The 19,674-nt window shown below is 40.9% G+C and overlaps 1 protein-coding gene across 4 annotated transcripts; it reads left to right on the forward strand.

The window, feature by feature from the left end:
- The first annotated feature begins 517 nt into the window (after nucleotides 1-517).
- LOC125506367 (DNA-directed RNA polymerase III subunit 2-like) lies at nucleotides 518-15,078 on the forward strand. Of its 4 annotated transcripts, none has more exons than XM_087522238.1 (37): nucleotides 518-908; nucleotides 990-1,111; nucleotides 1,192-1,284; nucleotides 1,380-1,452; nucleotides 1,603-1,693; nucleotides 1,808-1,860; nucleotides 1,935-1,999; nucleotides 2,353-2,458; nucleotides 3,146-3,256; nucleotides 3,426-3,485; nucleotides 3,917-3,946; nucleotides 4,128-4,160; nucleotides 4,240-4,338; nucleotides 5,997-6,056; nucleotides 6,135-6,236; nucleotides 6,929-7,018; nucleotides 7,098-7,208; nucleotides 7,323-7,442; nucleotides 8,051-8,167; nucleotides 8,250-8,330; nucleotides 9,072-9,176; nucleotides 9,253-9,333; nucleotides 9,410-9,556; nucleotides 9,627-9,671; nucleotides 9,922-9,999; nucleotides 10,075-10,214; nucleotides 10,305-10,404; nucleotides 10,701-10,819; nucleotides 10,913-11,072; nucleotides 11,154-11,284; nucleotides 11,970-12,095; nucleotides 12,175-12,230; nucleotides 13,206-13,276; nucleotides 13,602-13,686; nucleotides 13,793-13,896; nucleotides 14,544-14,672; nucleotides 14,853-15,078. In XM_087522238.1, exons 2-37 carry the CDS (start codon nucleotides 1,047-1,049, stop codon nucleotides 14,901-14,903), a joined length of 3,288 nt encoding a protein of 1,095 aa, XP_087378364.1. In that variant the 5' UTR covers nucleotides 518-908; nucleotides 990-1,046; the 3' UTR covers nucleotides 14,904-15,078. The 4 variants fall into 4 exon arrangements, with proteins under 4 accessions (XP_087378364.1, XP_087378361.1, XP_087378362.1 ...); XM_087522235.1 differs by having other exon boundaries at nucleotides 518-677; XM_087522236.1 differs by having other exon boundaries at nucleotides 518-677; nucleotides 10,937-11,072.
- Nucleotides 15,079-19,674: the final 4,596 nt, after the last annotated feature.

Here is a 19,674-nt window from a genome sequence, read left to right on the forward strand (position 1 = left end):
CCGTTGGTTCTTTTATTGGTTTTCTTTTGTCTTTTTTCAAGTTTACTTATTTTTTTTTGGAAAAAAATTGAAAATTTTAAAATATCGCGCAGAATTTCAAAGATGTTTGTTGTTTCAAAATTTTTTACAAATTCAAAAAATGTTTGAATTTTCAAAGAATTTTCGTGGTCTAAAAAATCTTTCCAATTTAAAAAAATCTTCGCATTTTTCAAAAATGTTCAGAAATTTCGAACACTGTTCACATTTTCAATAAATGTTCTGAATTTAAAAAATTGTTGTTTTTTCAAAATTTTTAGAAATTTCAAAAAGTGGCCGCGTTTTCACAGCAACCTGTTCACAGACTTGAGTTTTATTGTGTTTTCAAAACATGTTCAGTGTTTTCAAGTAATAGTACCCACGCGCTTCTACTACAGTGCCTGCCGATGGGCCGGCCCAGTCGGGCTTCGCTTTGTGCGTCGCACCCTCCTCTCTCTTGCGCGGCGACTAGAGCTGCCTTCCCGCATACGCCTGCCCCCTCTCTCTCTCCCACTTCGCTCCTCTTTCTTTCACTTCCTTCCTCTTCCCCTCCACTCTCGTCGGCGAGCACGGTATCGGCGAACCCTAGCGGCCCCGCCATGGACGCCGCGCCCGTTGCCAACCGCCTCAACAAGTTCCCCCTCGTCGCCGCCTCCCTCGAGGTACCCTACCCGAACCCGATCACGCCTCCCCCCTCGCTGAAATGACGGCGCGCCCAGCTATTCCGTGAACTGGAGCAAGCCACGGTTGTTCTCGATTGTTCGATTGGGTAATGCAGAAACCGCATCGATCATGTTATTATGTTACTGGGACCTTCAATTTAATCTGAATCAAGACAATACTGCACGCTGCCTGAGCACGCCCTTTGCCTTGTTCTGACTTGGTGCTAATCTGTGAGTTACGTGTATTTCCCTTTGTTGTGGTCCAGTTGATTCGCTTATTTTGATGCACATATTTGTTTGATGAAATGCTAGACAAGAGGCCTCGTGAAGGAGCAAATTCGTTCCTTCAACTATTTCGTCACCAAAAAAATGCAGAAGATTGTGATGGCAAATAACCGCATCGTAGCACCCCAAGACCCGTCCATCTATCTTAGGCATGCAGCTATCCACTTGTTTACAGTCACTATTTTGTTTTTGTGTGTTTCCAGTCTTGTCTTAGTTTGCTTTGATGCAGATACACTGCAGTGCATCTCGAAATTCCGTTTGCGTGTCCATACTACAGCACTGATATTTTGACACCGCAATTCTGCCGTCTTAATGATCGCACGTAAGTTTGAGAATCTTGTTGATATTGTTAATTTGTGCATTTTGCTACCATCATTACAAGTTCCCCGTTACCAAGATTTTCTTTTCTTCCTTCAGTTATGCTGCCCCCATAAGGGTTGATGTTGAATACACTACATATTTACGGGATAAAACGCTGACGCTACGGGAGGTAACCCATCTAATGTCTGGTTCAAAATTTTCACCCCCACACATAATAGTACTCATTTCCATGCATATGTCAAACGTAATCTTAAGTACCTCTTACAACCTTAGTCGCAAAGAAACTTAATCCCTGTTGTGTCTTGTTTATTTACTCTAGGAAAGTGCCACCATTGGGTACATGCCTATTATGCTCAGAAGCTGTTTTTGTGTTCTGAATGGGAAGGATGAAGATGAACTAGCAAGATATGGTCAGCCTATTTCTGGTCTTGTGACTGTTTATGGGGAAAAACGATTCTTCTTAGATAGAATACCATGTTATAATTTTTTGTTTTGTTTTGAAAGTTTGATTATTGGGCATGTAGGCGAGTGCCCCCTTGATCCTGGCGGCTACTTCATTGTGAAAGGAAATGAGAAGGTAGTTAAATCATCAACTGCTAATAGGATTACAATAGTAACAGTGCCAACTGGGTCTTATTTTTTCATGTGCAGGTCATTCTTATACAAGAAGAATTACCAAAGAATCATATTATTATTGAGACCGATCGTAAAGGAAGGTCATACACTCATACTCCTTCCTTATTATAACTTTTTGTGTCCTTTGTCGACTATTTTGAATTTTGTACCAGCATCCAGTATATCCTTTGTTGTTTTAAGGGTTTGAAAACATGACATCAATTTTGTCAGTTACATGTGTCTGAAGTTACATGTGTCTGACTATTCCTGATTACTTGGTTGGGTAGTTTACTTAAGTGAAATATTTTGATGGATAGACAGCTGTTATAAATAGAAAAGCTGGACACTAATAAAATTTTTGGTGTGAAGATAAAAAAAGAGAACCTATGGAAAAGGAGGAACGGTATTCCGCTTTGGCTCATATAACGAGGTGGCCTTTTTTTTTTCTCATCAGGGTGACTGCGTCGGTTATGAGCAGTGCAGATGGAATAAAAAGCAAGACTCTAGTTGTCATGGACAACAAAAAGATCTATCTAGATTCGAATCAATTCACTAAGATGGTATGCATTTGCTATCCCGTTGGTCTTTTTACCATTTCTTCCATTTAATAATAATATGAATCTTTTTTATTTGTAACCCTTGGTAGTATAGGATGACAGAAAAATTAATGTTGTACTTAATGACTCAGTTCTGTGTCAATTATTTTGAATACTTTACAGTAGTAACTTGTTTGCTGGTGCCCGGTCCATTGGGTTTTGCTAGATTATAATGGTGGACGGGAATGCAATAGGTTGTGGAAGGAGAAAGCTAGATGGACAGCTTTTTATGAGGGTTCAATACCTCTTGAACTTGACCAATAGTGCTGAGATCTAGAAATGAGCCCAAACAATCATTTATGATTAAGCCAATCACGGTAGAATCCATGCTGACACAAATTTAGGAGCGCGGCAAGACGGTGCTAATTGAAAAGTAACATCGGGATGTTATTTTCCAATTGATACATCTTTCTGAATCTAAGCTAATGTTCCCAAATTTTGGAGCGCGACAACACTGTGCTAATGTTCCCAAATTTAAGCAGTCACATCCTTGAATAGGACAGACTCTGAGTAGGGAGTAGCCTTCTATTTTTCCTTGACTACAGACCTGGTAACTTCTTAACAAATGTGCATAAGGCCTTTGATTCCTGTATTGATGTGCAAGGAGTAATTGACATTCATATCTTAATTTCCAAGCTTTGAATTCCGCAGATTCCTATAATTGTTGTTTTGAAAGCAATGGGAATGGAAAGTGACCAAGAGGTTGTACAAATGCTTGGACGAGATCCAAGATATGGGGACTTACTATTTTTATCTATTCAGGTAGTTGTTTTCTGAGTTAGTTGAGACCTCAGAAGGACTACATAATTATTTGGTCTTTTAATCTTGTGAAAAGTGTTAAACCTTTCTCTTGTCCTTTTTTCTTGTTCTTTTCTTCTAGAGCTTATGTTTTTTTTACTTAAGGCTATTTAAATGGGTTTTACTTTCTTAGGAATGTGCCTCTGAGGGAATATATACACAACAACAAGCTCTTCAGTACATGGATGGCAAGGTGAAACTTGAACCGATAAGTGTGCCTTACTATCATCCTTAAAGAAACCTTTTGTTGTAGTTTGAATTATACCAAGCAATTTGCAGATCAATAAATAGTGCATGAAGTGCATCATAAGCTTTGCAAGAGTATATCCCTTCATTACTGAGTCATGTATTCTCTGTAATATCCCCCGAGGGAGTGGTAGGAATTTTACTTTTCATTTAGCAGCCTTGGCAATTTCTGCTATGTTCTCATTTCTAGAGGCACTTCCTATCTTTCTAGAAGAATTACATTTTACTTGGTTGGTAAGAAGCAGTTGCACTTATCCTATTTTTCATTGCCAGATGAGGGAGGGATGTATTTCTTTTACCTTTTATCATTACTAAGTTTTATATGTTTTAGTTGCATGTAAATGTGGCTTCATGTACTGAATTTGGCTATTTTTGTAGATGAAGTATCCACATCAAACAACTATGAAGGTATTAACTGAAAGTTCATATTTTCTCTTAATTTTTATGTATGGTTCAGGAAATGTACTGTTAACTATAAGTTTCCAGATTTCTGTCTTAAACTAATTGGTAGAGACTAGCAAACAGAGCTGCAAACTTGTGTTCTTGTTCAGATTAAGTTACTTCATTTCCTTCTATTTGCCACTTTCAGGTCCTACATAATCATTTCCTTGCGCATGTGCCGGTGAGATAAATAATGGGAACTCTACTACCTTGGCTTTGTAGCCGGTCTTCTTTCCTTCTCATGTCAATCGCACCTTCAGGTCAAGAATGGGAACTTGCGAGCAAAGAGCATATACACTGGTGTAATATTAAGGCGCATGATGGACACAGTCTTCAATGCTGACACTTTTGATGACAAGGCAAGTTCAAAGCTACTCCCTGTATCACTTAAGTGAATGAGTCTTAAAAGAAGTCATCTAGCAAAAGCCAGCTTTTCTTGCCTTCGATATTGTTTCGTAAGAAATGAAATCCTTATATTGCAACTCTCTAATTATAGCTTAACACGCATAGTGGCTAACTGATTCTTATAAAACCTGACTGCAGAGTGATCTTGCTTGGTATTGGAATCTCTATTGAAACTTTATCATTTTGAACATTTTGATGGTCATAAATCATCTGGTACAACGCTCTGCATGTTAACTCTGTTTTGCCTGGTCTCTACTCTACCCACCATCGCCACAATCACTTTGTTTTGTGTTAGCTTCTATTCTTAGTCTGCATGAACAAGATTGCAAATATATCCTAACTTCGGATCTGTACACTAACTTGACGAAGTGTTATGTGACCCCCCCCCCCCCCCTCGACACTGGTCAAGTCGGGCCTTATAGTCATCCGTCTCCACCAGTTCGTGGTGTTGTGCGTCAAGAAAGTGAGTTCTCAGGCAGATCGATTCTCCGGGGAGTTCCTTTGAACAGGCAGAAACAGCCACTTTAGGCGGGCACTGACATGTTAGCTATGCTAAGGTCTGCTGCCCCTTAGGGCTCGGCAGGTTAGGAATCCACGGCCTCCCCAGGTTGGCGATCAGCCTCTGGGTTCGCTGGTTATGGAGGATGTATACGGACCCCCAACGCCCTTGGCATGGGCTGGCATGCAATTCAGGAGAGACGAGCAGTGCGTGTTTTTAGCATCCACCAAGATGGTGATGGAATGTCTTCTCTCGTTTGGGAAGACTACTGGATATTGCCATATTGGTGGCAATTCCATCTCTGAGATCGCGCCCAAGCTACTCCGTCCTTTTAGTCTTGGGGCGCAATCAGAAGCGCCGTACCGTCGTGGATAGACGATGGGCCTCTGACATTCATGGGGCCCTTAACCTGTTTCAAGACTTACTATAACATCCACTTTCAAGGGTCGGTGGCATCGTCTCTTGAAAGTGAATTGGAGGTCTTGGGCTCCCCCGAGGGTGAAGTTCATCTTGCTGGCATGCCAGGACTGCTGCTGGACAGCAGCAAGGCTCGCCAGGAGGGGCCTGCCGCACTCCCTGTGCTGTGTGCTTTGCGACCAAGCGGGGAGACCATGTGCCACATCTTGACTGGCTGCTCCTTCTCGCGCTCCCTGTGGCACAATGTGCTTTATTGGATCCGATCGACTGTCCACCCCAACTCCAGCGGCACCTAATCAGTGCATCGAGACTCAAAGCGTTTGCATTTAATCTAGAGTAAATATATCCCTGAAATGTAATCGGGGTAATGTTATAAAATTCTAGGGAAGCTTCTACAGTATATTGGCTCCTATGTAACATGCTTAGGTGTGCGAATAGGTGTCAAAGTTGCAGCGTTAAAAGTCGTTCACTCGGGAAGGTAACTGTATCAACTTCAGAGAATTAAAATAACTAAAACATATATAATCTTTTGTTTATTAGGGTGGAATAATAGGAAAATTGCGTATAAGAAATCAACCACTTTTACATAGAAAGAATGAAAATATACTAACTTCCTTAAGCGCACGCGAAACTGTCTTCAGAAATTTGCACGTTTATGACCTGTTGTCAAGTGACCTTTTGTTGAATATCTTGCAGGATTATTTAGGAAATAAGAGGCTGCAACTGTCTGGTGAACTAGTATCCCTGCTCTTCGAGGTGATTAGTTTCTCTAATCATTTCATTAGATGGTTGCATTATGTGGTTTTATCTCCTACAGTGTTTTTCTTTGTGAAGGATCTGTTCAAAAGAATGAATTTGTTGGCTATGGATATTATGGGCAAAACTATGAGCAACAATACAAGTGAAGATCGTGACGGCGTCCTGAATTTTAAGCAGGTACATATTTATGGATGCTAATTTCTGCCCTCCTTTTGCATTTCAATTATTGTAGCTTGTGTTATACCTTGATGATCTTACTAAGTGAAGAAGTATCTTTCTGTTGCTGTTTTATGCTAAGCTCATAAACTCCACATGTGAAAATGCCTTTATAACTACAAAGTTTATTAATCAGATCCATAGAGTATTTATCATCTTGGGTGAAAACAGAGAGCAATTTTTTTGAACCATGGAGTCCCTGCTCCACTGCTCGATGCTGCCCATTTCAACCGTGTCAATAACCTTAACCAGGCTGCTAGTTGCACTTGCACCGTCAAAAACAATGACATGCGCCAGAGGGGTCAGTGTGTATTACAGTTCATGGTTGATCTTGCAACAAAACTTAGAGCCTACAGCTAGTTGGCCTTTTTGAAAGCCGCAAATCAGTACTTATTATGTGCTGCTGTTATTTAGTCCTTCGATAATATAATAGCTTAATTGTCTTCGTGTTTATGATGAAGTAAAGTTTCATTCCTGGAAATGCCACTGCTATGTAACATATTGCCTGACTATTTTGACTTGACAGCCTAATGTGCAATGCACCGGAGAAATGCATTACCTTTTTATTCTTGCTCTGCGCATTATATTGGAATTGGTTTATCATTGGGATGCTCAGACAGCTATCTTACATGTATAACTTCCTTATTTTGCAGATAATAGAGAGGGTTTCTACCATAACCTCTGGTATGGAGTTGGCCATTAACACAGGACAATTTGGTATGAGTAGAAAAGGTGTATCACAGGTATCTGAGTTCCGAGCCCCCTTCTCTAATCTATAGATATTTTGGGATTTAAGTTTTTCTTTTGCTTCTATATATATAGACGCTTTCTAGGCTATCCTATATGGCATCTTTAGGCTACATGACACGCATATCACAAGAATTAGAGAAGACCCGGAAAACAAATGGGCCCCGTGCAATGCACCCTAGTCAGGTGAGGATAGAATGGTAGCTATATTTCTACTTCGTAAAGAAACAACAATATACGTGAAGATCTGAAACCTCAGACCTGTTTCTATTTGCTCCTTGTGAACTATTTTTATGGCAGTGGGGTATGCTTTGCCCATGCGATACTCCCGAAGGAGAACTTTGTGGATTGACAAAAAACTTAGCTTTGTTAACTCACATTACAACAGATCAAGAGGATGATGGCCCACTGACGAAGCTGGTTTGTTTTCTCCTAATTCAGTTATTTTTATTTTTGTTGTCTTTAATGCTTTGTGCCGGACTGCCTGTGTGGGCATGTTCTTGTGTGTATTGAGGTATTGATGAGCTCATATCCAACCATTGCTTGATTCGTGTTGTTTTGGGAATACGACTGCACCCACTATGATTGGGCACCTTTACACACAGAGTGTGCTCAGTGGGAAATCATGTGGGTTGTACGTGAAGTTGTAGATTTATTACTAGCCACCATAGTTTTTTGTGTGCATGTGCCTATGTCTGCATGTTTTCTGCATGATTGCATGCATACTGTTTATAATAATTACTCGAAATAATCTGAGCTGCAACAACACAATTTACTGGTAGTTCCTATAATTAAATAGATTGTACATACTTTGAAAAAAACTAGATTTTACATACTAGCAGAGGCAGAGCACAACTCAGCAGTCACATGTGGTCATTAATCACCTAAATAGGCAGTATGCACCCTATATGCAATTTGATTGTGGTCTAACCTGCTGCATTTTTTTAGTTCTTTACATCCATTGTATAAAGAAGTGCGACAAGTTATGAGCAATCTTATATATTCCACTTTTGTTCATTATGTACCAGTGTTATACTTTAGGTGTGGAAGATTTATCAATTTTATCCGCAGAAGAAGTTCACGCATCAGACTCATTTCTGATCATGTTCAATGGATCAATACTGGGGAAACATAGGCAACCTCAGGTCTAGTTTCTTATAAACATTACCTTTGCCTTTTCTTCTTCCTTTCTTAATTTTTCTTTAAGCCACCCGTGATTCTTTTCAGAGATTTGCTGATAATATGAGAAAACTGCGTCGGTTAAGCTCATCTTGGGACTTTGTAAGCATTTTTGTAAATCAGAAGCAGGTATTTTTTTTTCTTGATTTCTACTAGCTAGCTTACTATGAATACTGCATCATAATAAAATTGGAAGTATAAGCTGTAACAGTTTTGCAGCACATAATAAAATCATCTGGCGACATACTTGTGTATGTGAGGAAAAAGAATTCTAACAGCTAATTTATCTCCAGGCCTGGGGAAATAGCTCCTTGCCTTCTGGAATCAATTTGATGGATACAGTGATTGTGGCATGTGACACAAATATTTTGAAAATATCAGTAGTGTCGTTTGTGTCCATGTTATCATTGTTTGCAGTGATATGATATTACTGTTACTACTGTTCCATGTTATCTAGGAGGGGCCATATAATTGTATGTGATCCTTGTTGCTGAGTTTATTCTTTTTCCTCCAGAAGTTGTACCAGCCTTTTAACTGTACAAAACTGAAGATATAACCGGGATCTTAAGATTTAGGTTGCTCACATGAAGCAAACCGTGGCTATATGTTCAGTTTCATAATTAGGTGTCTTGGTCAATGAGTACCATGCTATTTCTGTGGATGTACCTGAAATTGCGAAAAATAGCACACAACTCCCTCCGTTCCATAATTCTTGTCGTGGTTTTAGTTAAAATTCGAACTAAAACCACTAGAAAAATTATGGAATGGAGGGAGTACTATCTTGTTTGTTGGTTGATTGGTTGCTGTGGTATTATCTCTTTTTGTTCTCAAAAGGATGATTTGGATCTAATAACTTGTCGACATTTCTAGCGTTGCATTCACATTGCCTCTGATGGCGGTCGCGTTTGTCGTCCACTTTTAATCGCTGATTTGGGAATATCAAGGGTCCAAGACCATCATATGCAGGAACTGAGGGTTAGTGCATCACATGCTGTTTTATCTATTGGTTGTTTTTTGTTATCTAGTTCAGAACTGCTTTTTTCTGTTCTAGGCTGGTCACCTCTCATTTGACGATTTTCTGCGTTTTGGGTTGATTGAATATCTTGATGTCAATGAAGAGAACAATGCATTGGTATAACATGATTCTTTTGACTTTCCCTTTATGGTTTATTTAATTTCTTATAATGTGTTTAAGATCATCCAAACAGATTGCATTGTATGAGCATGAGGATCAAGATGATGTTCAGAGAAGCAGAATCACACACATTGAAATAGAGCCCTTGACTATATTAGGGGTTGTGGCTGGGATTATTCCTTATCCACACCATAACCAATCTACACGTAACACTTACCAGGTAAGGATTTGGGTTATTGTTGCACATAATGATTCATTGCATCTCTCGTTTACATTTTTTTCATCTGCAGTGCGCAATGGGTAAGCAAGCAATGGGAAATATTGCGTATAATCAGGTAAGAAGCAGCTTGAGTTGTTTCTGACCATTTAATTATGCATGTGTTTTTGTTTCGTTGCACTCACATCAATGCAGCACGAGTTGGCCTGGTTGGTTGCAACTGCAACCTACACATTTGACTGTTGAAAAGTATCAAAATCACATTCGTATGACATTTAATTTCACTTTACATGTTGTTATACTCTGGCCCTTGTTCTAAGCTTGTTTCCTTACTGACGTGAAATAATGTTTCTTTGGAATGTGTTCAGTTGTCCCGGGCAGATTCTCTACAATATTTATTAGTGTACGCGCAACGTCCCCTGGTTACAACAAAAACAATCGAGTTGGTTCGTCACTTGCCCCCTCCTCTCCCCTCCTCATTTGAAATTTGATGTTACATAGTTTACTACATATCTTTTCAGGTGGGATATGATAAGCTTGGGGCTGGGCAGAATGCAACTGTTGCTGTCATGAGTGATAGTGGATATGATATGAAAGATGCAATTGTATTCAATAAATCATCCCTTGATCGAGGTTTTGGTCGTTGCATAAGAATGAAAAGGTAATGCTATGCTTAATAATTCAAATAAAGATGCTCTTCCTTTTATTCTGCTTTGGTTCTTATAGTGTATCTTTGGTTCTTGTTCTAAAGGTACACGGTGGCAATGCAGAAGTATGGGAATAATAGGTCAGAAAAGAATGTTAAACCAGAGAGAGATAAAGATGATATTTTGAAGAAGCAGAATATGCAGGTAGGAAAAGCACCGACCAGTGACTGTTCTGACTTCTGACACTACAAGACCCTTCATTTTTCTCACTTGATTGGCATAGTAGCCAGTTTTAAGTATTTTATTATGAGTTTTTTTCCAGCAGTTTTTGTCTGATTTTTATTATTTGTATATCATTTATAATGGGTGGTATTATTGAAATGGGCTTGCCAGTCCCAATTTGGCTGAAGTTATTCACGTCTTCTTAATTTGTCTACTCGGTATTGGGAATTGGTATTACATTTTTTCTGTATACTCCTAAGTCAGGGAACTTTTGATAGGTTTTGGATAAAGATGGGTATGCCGAGCCAGGTCTAATAATCCGCGATGGTGATATCTATGTGAACAAGAAAACTCCCAAGAATACTGCAAAAAGTCCTGGTGTTACATCAACCGACAGGTGACTATTCTTGTGTTTTTGTGGTTATTATGTTCCATCTTCTATTATTTTGGCTCCAAAGTTTTGCTGTTCAATAACGTTATATGTTCTCAGTCGCTTGAAACATTGCTCATCCAGGGACTATGAAGACTCCCCAGCTATTTACAAAGGTGATGATGATGAGACAACTGTAGTTGATCGTGTAATACTTTCCTCAGATAGTAATGACAACTTGACCATCAAGTGTATTATCCGTCACACTAGGAGGCCAGAGGTATGGCCTATTCGCTGAATCCCTTAAGTTTGATGTACAGAATAATGAAGGTAAATATTTGTGTTCCTGTTTGTGATGCAGGTCGGTGGCAAATTTAGTAGCAGACATGGACAGAAAGGTGTTTGTGGTACCATTCTTCAGCAGGAAGACTTCTCCTTCTTTGAGAGAGGAATATGCCCTGATTTAGTTATGAATCCCCATGGATTTCCAAGGTTTTATATTGGCTTTGGTTATATTGTATGCTTTTCCTTTTTTGCTGATTTCTTCTATATCTATCTGTTAGTTGAGTTTGTTCTCTGGAGCCACAACCATTCAGTTGGTTGTTTTCTGTTATTTAGCTCATCTTCAATTTAATACGAAAGATTGGGACTCCTTATTTTGCCGGAGTATACCCATTTTGGTATTCAAATGTGTGTGTAGACATCATGCTCTTTTTCTCTTCTTCTAACTCAATACTACACACATTTAGTATATACCTCCGTCCACTGTCACTGAAATGAGTGAATCTACACACTAAAACGCCTCTAGTTACACTCATTTCAGCGACAGTTAACTCTGGGCGGAGGGAGTATTTGAGAAGAAAGTTGAAGATACTCGCCCTACGGGATTGTGATATTAGACTTGTGAGTTATTGATATTAATGTGACACCTAGAAATAAATCAATTTGCATAATTGTTCCATGCTCTTGGTTGTGATTCTGACACTTGAGGTACAAGAGCTAGACATGTCTAGAAGGACCACCCAGTCTTCCAGTTCATATATACTGGCTATGTGCATGCTTAATATCGCTTACATGATTAAATTCTGTTTGCCTGATATTGTCTATTAGTTATATTGTGTTGCTGGTTACTGTGAAAGTATTTTCACGACATGCTGACTCTCCTTTTGTTCACTAGTGGTATGACGGTAGGACAAATGCTTGAACTTCTTGGCGGAAAGGCTGGTGCATCATGTGAGCAATTTTATTATGGCAGTGCATTTGGTGAACCAAGTGGTAATGCTAATAAAGTTGAATACATGAGGTAATATTATTCTTTCATGATATTATTTCATCTTGGAATGTTCTCAACTATTCTTCAACATTGCTTTCATTGGTATTAGCTATACTCTTGTCAAGCACGGCTTCAACTATCATGGAAAAGATTTATTGTACTCAGGTGTGTTTCCTAAGAAGTTCTGATGATCTTTATATTTTCATGTTATTCCTAGCCTGTGTTGAATAGATTCGACTGAACTCGAAACCATGATGCTGACGCTAATATGCAAATAAAGTAAGCCATATGAGAACTTAATTTTTTTTCTCAAACATCCTGTGTTTCGTTTGTAGTAGAAGAAGAATATGAGAACTTGATTTGTTTCATTTACCTTGTTGATGGAAAATTTCTACGATTAATCTTGTATGTGCATTATGAAAATATCTACTTTGTGAACTTAGATCGCAAAATATGGGGCTGCCTATGGTTAAACAACTTGCCTACTACAGTTTTTGCTGGTTTTTGGTCAAATGTTCACCTGCCGGTTTCCTGGGCAGTGATTGGTTTTTGGCCTCAAATATGTAGCCATGATGTACTGGTGCTTCTTAGATGCATCTAAAGCTTCAAATCTTGAAAGATTGAAATTCCAAAATTTTCTTGAAATAAAAATTGGTTGAAAACTGTCTGGTTTTCCTGTTATGTGTTACGACAAACTGACTATGGAGCTCCTTGTGCTGAAAATAGATTCCAAAACCCTCCTTGAATTAGAAAATGGTTTATCATCTTTCTTGTTCTACATTTTTGCCATTTTTACCAATTGCTGGGCATTGACCACATGTTGAATGAGTTTTTGGTGAAAAAGTGTATGCTAAGTTCATACAATGAATGGGAAACTGTTGAGATGATCCCACTGTATGGAAAAGAGTCGAGATGATCCCCTGAACTGTGGGGGCGTGCCAACTCCAGCCTGAACTATTAAACCCTTTAATTGCCCGCAAGGCTGGTCTTCACCACATGGTGGATGCAGAGGCCAGGGCTTATCCTCCTCCCCGAAGGAAAAAAATTAGATTTGTCAGATGTTCTTTCTGCATGGTTCGTGTGCAACATCTGCCTGGTCCCGTCAGGGTTCTTGAGCGCTGACTGTTTCACCGTTTTCAGGCACTTTAGGCCACCCTCTTCAGGCATATATCTTCATGGGGCCAATCTACTACCAGAAATTGAAGCACATGGTAGGCACAGTCTTTGTTTTTTGGTTATGATCTATTTTGCTTGTCCTTAAAATATGTTATGTTTTCTACTGCTACTATTTGTCCACTATGCCTTGGTGTACAGTAATATCTTAAGGGTTGATAATGACAATATAGATTTTAGTTCTTAGAGATGTGTTGCAAGATGGTCTAATTTGGCACAGAACGAAGATACCTTGAACTTTTCCGGGTTGGAATAGGTTGTAATATCTTGAATTTGATATGATTGTTTTTATTGATCCCTTTCAGCTTGCTTGATATTTTATTTCTAAGTTATTATCTAGCTTCATATATATGAATTCTTCAGGTTCTTGATAAGATGCATGCTCGAGCTTCTGGACCACGAGTTGCATTGACCAGGCAACCTACTGGAGGGCGAAACAGCAATGGAGGTTTTTCATCTCCCTTTACATATGCTGCGCTTAAATGACTGAAGCTTCATATCTTTTCCTGTTAACAATCCTGTTGTTCGCCTTAAAAATGTTTTTTTTTGCACAGGCCTGCGTCTTGGTGAGATGGAGCGTGATTGTTTAATTGCGCATGGTGCCAGTATGGTGATACTTGAACGTCTATTACTGTCGAGTGATCCATATCAAGCGCAGGTAATCTTTGAAGTAGATTCTGATACTTCCAGTAGGCTGGACAGATGGTATCATGCAGGAAGCATAAATGTGCATGTTGTTTTTGTTGTCGTAGGATTGGTAGTCGTATATGAAACATGTCAACCTTGTAGCATTGGTTAATCTAGCACTCAAATCAAATAATTTTTGTATCCGTCAACTCTGAAAGATTGTCAGTGTTATCTGTTCTGCTGCTCTTTTAAATATATTTCACTGAATTTTGGCTGCTGTTTTTCCTTCTGGGTGGGGCGGGATGGCTATGGAGGTTTAAAGTTTATACAGAAGAATATATTTAAATAATTTTAACCTATTCCATGGTTGGAGTCTTTGGAAATGATATAAAGATGGGTTGCCGTTTGTCTGGTACAACCTGACTTGTTATGTGGGGATGTGTGACCATATAGATGGTTCTAGCATTAAGTTTTTTCTACATGTGTTACAAAATTGCTGCAACATTTTATCTTCTGAGTAAATGCGTGCATATGCTTATTTACATGTTTAGGCGATTTCGAACTGCTTAGTTGCAAAAAATGCAACATTTTGTATGCAGGATGCAAGTATAGGAAATGAGATAACACGAGTTTTAGGCAACCTAATGTTAGGCATATATGGTTGTTCATGTTCTCCAGGTTTGCAGAAAATGTGGTTTGTTAGGCTACTACAACCACAGACTCAAGACCTCCTTCTGTTCATTTTGCAAAAGTGGAGAAAATATGCAGCAACTGATGATGCCCTATGCTTGCAAGCTATTGTTTCAGGTACTGCAGAAGGGAGGGAGTGAAAATGACAATGTTAAGTGACACAGATTAATTGTTTTCTTGAGATATTCCGCATGCTCTCCTAATCCAGGGCCTGAAGCTGAATTGTGTGCCTAGTTTTGGTTGCTTGGATACCCTCAGTTTCATTCAAGTTACGTATTGTCTGGCTATCTTTTCCAGGAACTGACAGCGATGAACGTCGTTCCAAGGTTAAAGCTAACCGAAGGATAACTTGTAACGTGGTGCACCGATGATCTGGGAAGGATAATAGGAGCGTCTGAGGTGAAGTGAAGCCATTCTGTTCTTGAAGCCTGATGTGTTACGCTGGGTTGTTGTAAAAAAGAATTTGCATATATGTGATGGGGAGTTCTTGTGTGATATAAAGAGGAAGTGAAATATGTTGTTGGTTCCAAGAAAAGGAGAAGGGAGTGATTCCCCTGGTGCCTCGTTTTTTGCAACGGGACTGTTTTATTTTGGGCGCAAATACAGACAGAGCGACCGTGCTCGTTATAATCTTCCCTGAGCGTGCTAGAAATTTTGGCCGTGACTTAGGCCGAGTGCGCAAAGCGAGCAAGCAGAGCTAGGTCTAGCGCTAGCGGGAGGAAACCCAGAAAAAACTGGGCCTGTCCTACTGAAATGTAAAACATACTACTACTAGCATATCAAGGTAACCACATAAATGTACTTTACTGTTTTTTAGATATAAGCGGGGGTTTTATTGAGCAACTGCCACTGGAAAACTTCTGATATCATGGTGTACTACCTCTATCCCGGTTTATTAGTCTCCTTGTATTTTATGCCAAATTTTGTCTTTTGATTTAAGCGGCAAACTATAAGTTATATGCCATAAAAATAATATTATTAGAAACCTCTCTCGAATATGAATCCAAAAATGTAAATTTTGTTACATACTCTCTCCCTCCCATAATGTAAGACGTTTTTGCAAACTATGTCTTGCAAAAGTGTCTTACATTATGGGACGTAGTACAACTTATATTTTGATCTACGGTCAAAATTAGACACAAAATACGAACATGACCAATAAATTTGGATGGAGGTAGTATTAGACAAAAAATCCTATCACAATTGGGGTTGTCGTCTCACTAAACTACAACTTTCAAAATTTAGACCAAAAACTATCAAATTTTATATTGTGTCTAAAAACTACCGAAAACGATTGAGGACCGTTTTGGATGATTTAAACATGTCTACGATAAGCAGGACCAACTCGTCAGGGCTGACGTGGCATGAAAGTCAACTATGTTAGTTTTTTTCAAGAATACGCCAATGACGTACCATATTTTTTATAGAAGAAAGAGTGTTAATTACAAGAATCCCGTCTCCGATGCGAACAATGGCGTACTATGTTAGGTTTGACCGTTAAGTTGACCATTATGACAGGTGAGGCCCACATGTCATCATCAACCCACTTCTCCCTGAAAATGCTTTCTCTCTGGGAAATTTACTCAAGCACCTTGCATGCCTGCCGGAGCTCGGGCTCGACGAGCTGTGCGGGTTGCAAAGGCGGCCAGCCCTGCCGTCGTTGTCCGTCAGCATGCTGGTGCTTGGCCTCGCAAGTGCAAGCTGGGGTGCAGGCAAGCAGGAGCAGCCGGGAGCTCGGCCTCGTAGGAACGGCCGGGCATGGCGAGCGGGATGTGGCCAGCTCTATCCCTGTTACGACCCCGTGAGAGATCGAACATGAAGGGGGAGGAGATCAAGGAGAAGGGATTGTTGGGGAACGTTGCAGAAAATAAAAATTTTCCTACGGTTTCACCAAGATCCATCTATGAGTTCATCTAGCAACGAGTGATTGGATGCATATACGTACCTTGTAGATCGCGAGCGGAAGCGTTCAAAGAACGGGGATGAGGGAGTCGTACTCGACGTGATCCAAATCACCGGAGATCCTAGCGCCGAACGGACGGCACCTCCGCGTTCAACACACGTACGGTCAGCGTAACGTCTCCTCCTTCTTGATCTAGTAAGGGGGAAGGAGAGGTTGAGGAAGATGGCTCCAGCAGCAGCACGATGGCGTGGTGGTGGTGGAGCTGCAGTACTCCGGCAGGGCTTCGCCAAGCTCTATGGAGGAGGAGGAGGTGTTGGAGAGGGAGAGGGAGGCACCAAAGGCGTGGGTGTGAGGCCCTTCCTCCCCCCCACTATATATAGGGGGCCTAGGGGGGGGGGCGCCGGCCCTAGGAGATGCAATCTCCTAGGGGGGGCGGCGGCCAAGGGGTGGGGGGCTTGCCCCCCAAGCAAGGGGGCGCCCCCTTTAGGGTTTCCCCACCCTAGGCGCATGGGCCCTAGGGGGAAGTGGCGCCCCAGCCCACTTTGGGCTGGATCCCTTCCCACTTCAGCCCATGGGGCCCTCCGGGATAGGTGGCCCCACCCGGTGGACCCCCGGGACCCTTCCGGTGGTCCCGGTACAATATCGGTGACCCCGAAACTTGTCCCGATGGCCGAAATAGCACTTCCTATATATAATTCTTTACCTCCGGACCATTCCGAAACTCCTCGTGACGTCCGGGATCTCATCCAGGACTCCGAAAAACATTCGGGTTACTGCATATACATATCCCTACAACCCTAGCGTCACCGAACCTTAAGTTTGTAGACCCTACGGGTTCGGGAGACATGTAGACATGACCGAGATTGCTCTCCGGTCAATAACCAACAGCGGGATCTGGATACCCATGTTGGCTCCCACATGCTCCTCGATGATCTCATCGGATGAACCACGATGTCGAGGATTGAAGCAACCCCGTATACAATTCCCTTTGTCAATCGGTATGTTACTTGCCTGAGATTCGATCGTCGGTATCCCAATACCTCGTTCAATCTCGTTACTGGCAAGTCACTTTACTCGTACCGTAATGCATGATCCCATGACCAGACACTTGGTCACTTTGAGCTCATAATGATGATGCATTACCGAGTGGGCCCAGTGATACCTCTCCATCATACGGAGTGACAAATCCCAGTCTTGATCCGTGTCAACCCAACAGACACTTTCGGAGATACCCGTAGTATACCTTTATAGTCACCCAGTTACGTTATGACGTTTGGTATACCCAAAGTACTCCTACGGTATCCGGGAGTTACATGATCTCATGGTCTAAGGAAAAGATACTTGACATTGGAAAACTCTAGCAAACGAACTATACGATCTTGTGCTATGTTTAGGATTGGGTCTTGTCCATCACATCATTCTCCTAATGATGTGATCTCGTTATCAATGACATCTAATGTCCATAGTCAGGAAACCATGACTATCTGTTGATCAACGAGCTAGTCAACTAGAGGCTTACTAGGGACATATTGGTGTCTATTATTCACACATGTATGACGATTTCCGGATAACACAATTATAGCATGAATAAAAGACAATTATCATGAACAAGGAAATATAATAATAATGCTTTTATTATTGCCTCTAGGGCATATTTCCAACAGTCTCCCACTTGCACTAGAGTCAATAATCTAGTTACATTGTGATGAATCGAACACCCATGGAATTCTGGTGTTGATCATGTTTTGCTCTAGGGAGAGGTTTAGTCAATGGATCTGCTACATTCAGGTCCGTATGTTTTTACAAATATCTATGTCTCCATCTTGAACATTTTCACGAATGGAGTTGAAGCAACGCTTGATGTGCCTGGTCTTCTTGTGAAACCTGGGCTCCTTGGCAAGTGCAATAGCTCCAGTGTTGTCACAGAAGAGTTTGATTGGCCCCGACGCATTGGGTATGACTCCTAGGTCGGTGATGAACTCCTTCACCCAAATTGCTTCATGTGCTGCCTCCGAGGCTGCCATGTACTCCGCTTCACATGTAGATCCCGCCACGACGCTCTGCTTGCAACTGCACCAGCTTACTGCCCCACCATTCAAAATATACACGTATCCGGTTTGTGACTTAGAGTCATCCAGATCTGTGTCGAAGCTAGCGTCGACGTAACCCTTTACGACGAGCTCTTCGTCACCTCCATAAACGAGAAACATTTCCTTAGTCCTTTTCAGGTACTTCAGGATATTCTTGACCGCTGTCCAGTGTTCCTTGCCGGGATTACTTTGGTACCTACCTACCAAACTTACGGCAAGGTTTACATCAGGTCTGGTACACAGCATGGCATACATAATAGAACCTATGGCTGAGGCATAGGGGATGACGCTCATCTCTTCTATATCTTCTGCCGTGGTCGGACATTGAGCTGAGCTCAATTTCACACCTTGCAACACAGGCAAGAACCCCTTCTTAGATTGATCCATATTGAACTTCTTCAATATCTTATCAAGGTATGTGCTTTGTGAAAGACCTATGAGGCGTCTTGATCTATCTCTATAGATCTTGATGCCTAATATATATGCAGCTTCTCCAAGGTCCTTCATTGAAAAACTCTTATTCAAGTAGGCCTTAATGCTGTCCAAGAGTTCTATATCATTTCCCATCAAAAGTATGTCATCTACATATAATATGAGAAATGCTACAGAGCTCCCACTCAGTTTCTTGTAAACGCAGGCTTCTTCATAAGTCTGCGTAAACCCAAACGCTTTGATCATCTCATCAAAGCGAATGTTCCAACTCCGAGATGCTTGCACCAGCCCATAAATCGAGCGTTGGAGTTTGCACACCTTGTTAGCATTCTTAAGATCGACAAAACCTTCCGGCTGCATCATATACAATTCTTCCTTAAGGAAACCATTAAGGAATGCCGTTTTGACGTCCATTTGCCATATCTCATAATCATGGAATGCGGCAATTGCTAACATGATTCGGACGGACTTTAGCTTCGCTACCGGTGAGAAAGTATCATCGTAGTCAACCCCTTGAACTTGTCGATAACCCTTAGCGACAAGCCGAGCTTTATAGATGGTCACATTACCATCCGCGTCTGTCTTCTTCTTAAAGATCCATTTATTTTCTATGGCTCGCCGCTCAACGGGCAAGTCAGTCAAAGTCCATACTTCGTTTTCATACATGGATCCTATATCGGATTTCATGGCTTCT

The sequence above is a fragment of the Triticum urartu genome, chromosome 5A (genome assembly GCF_056163025.1).
Source record: "Triticum urartu cultivar PI428250 chromosome 5A, HENAU_Tu73, whole genome shotgun sequence".
Taxonomy (NCBI): domain Eukaryota; kingdom Viridiplantae; phylum Streptophyta; class Magnoliopsida; order Poales; family Poaceae; genus Triticum; species Triticum urartu.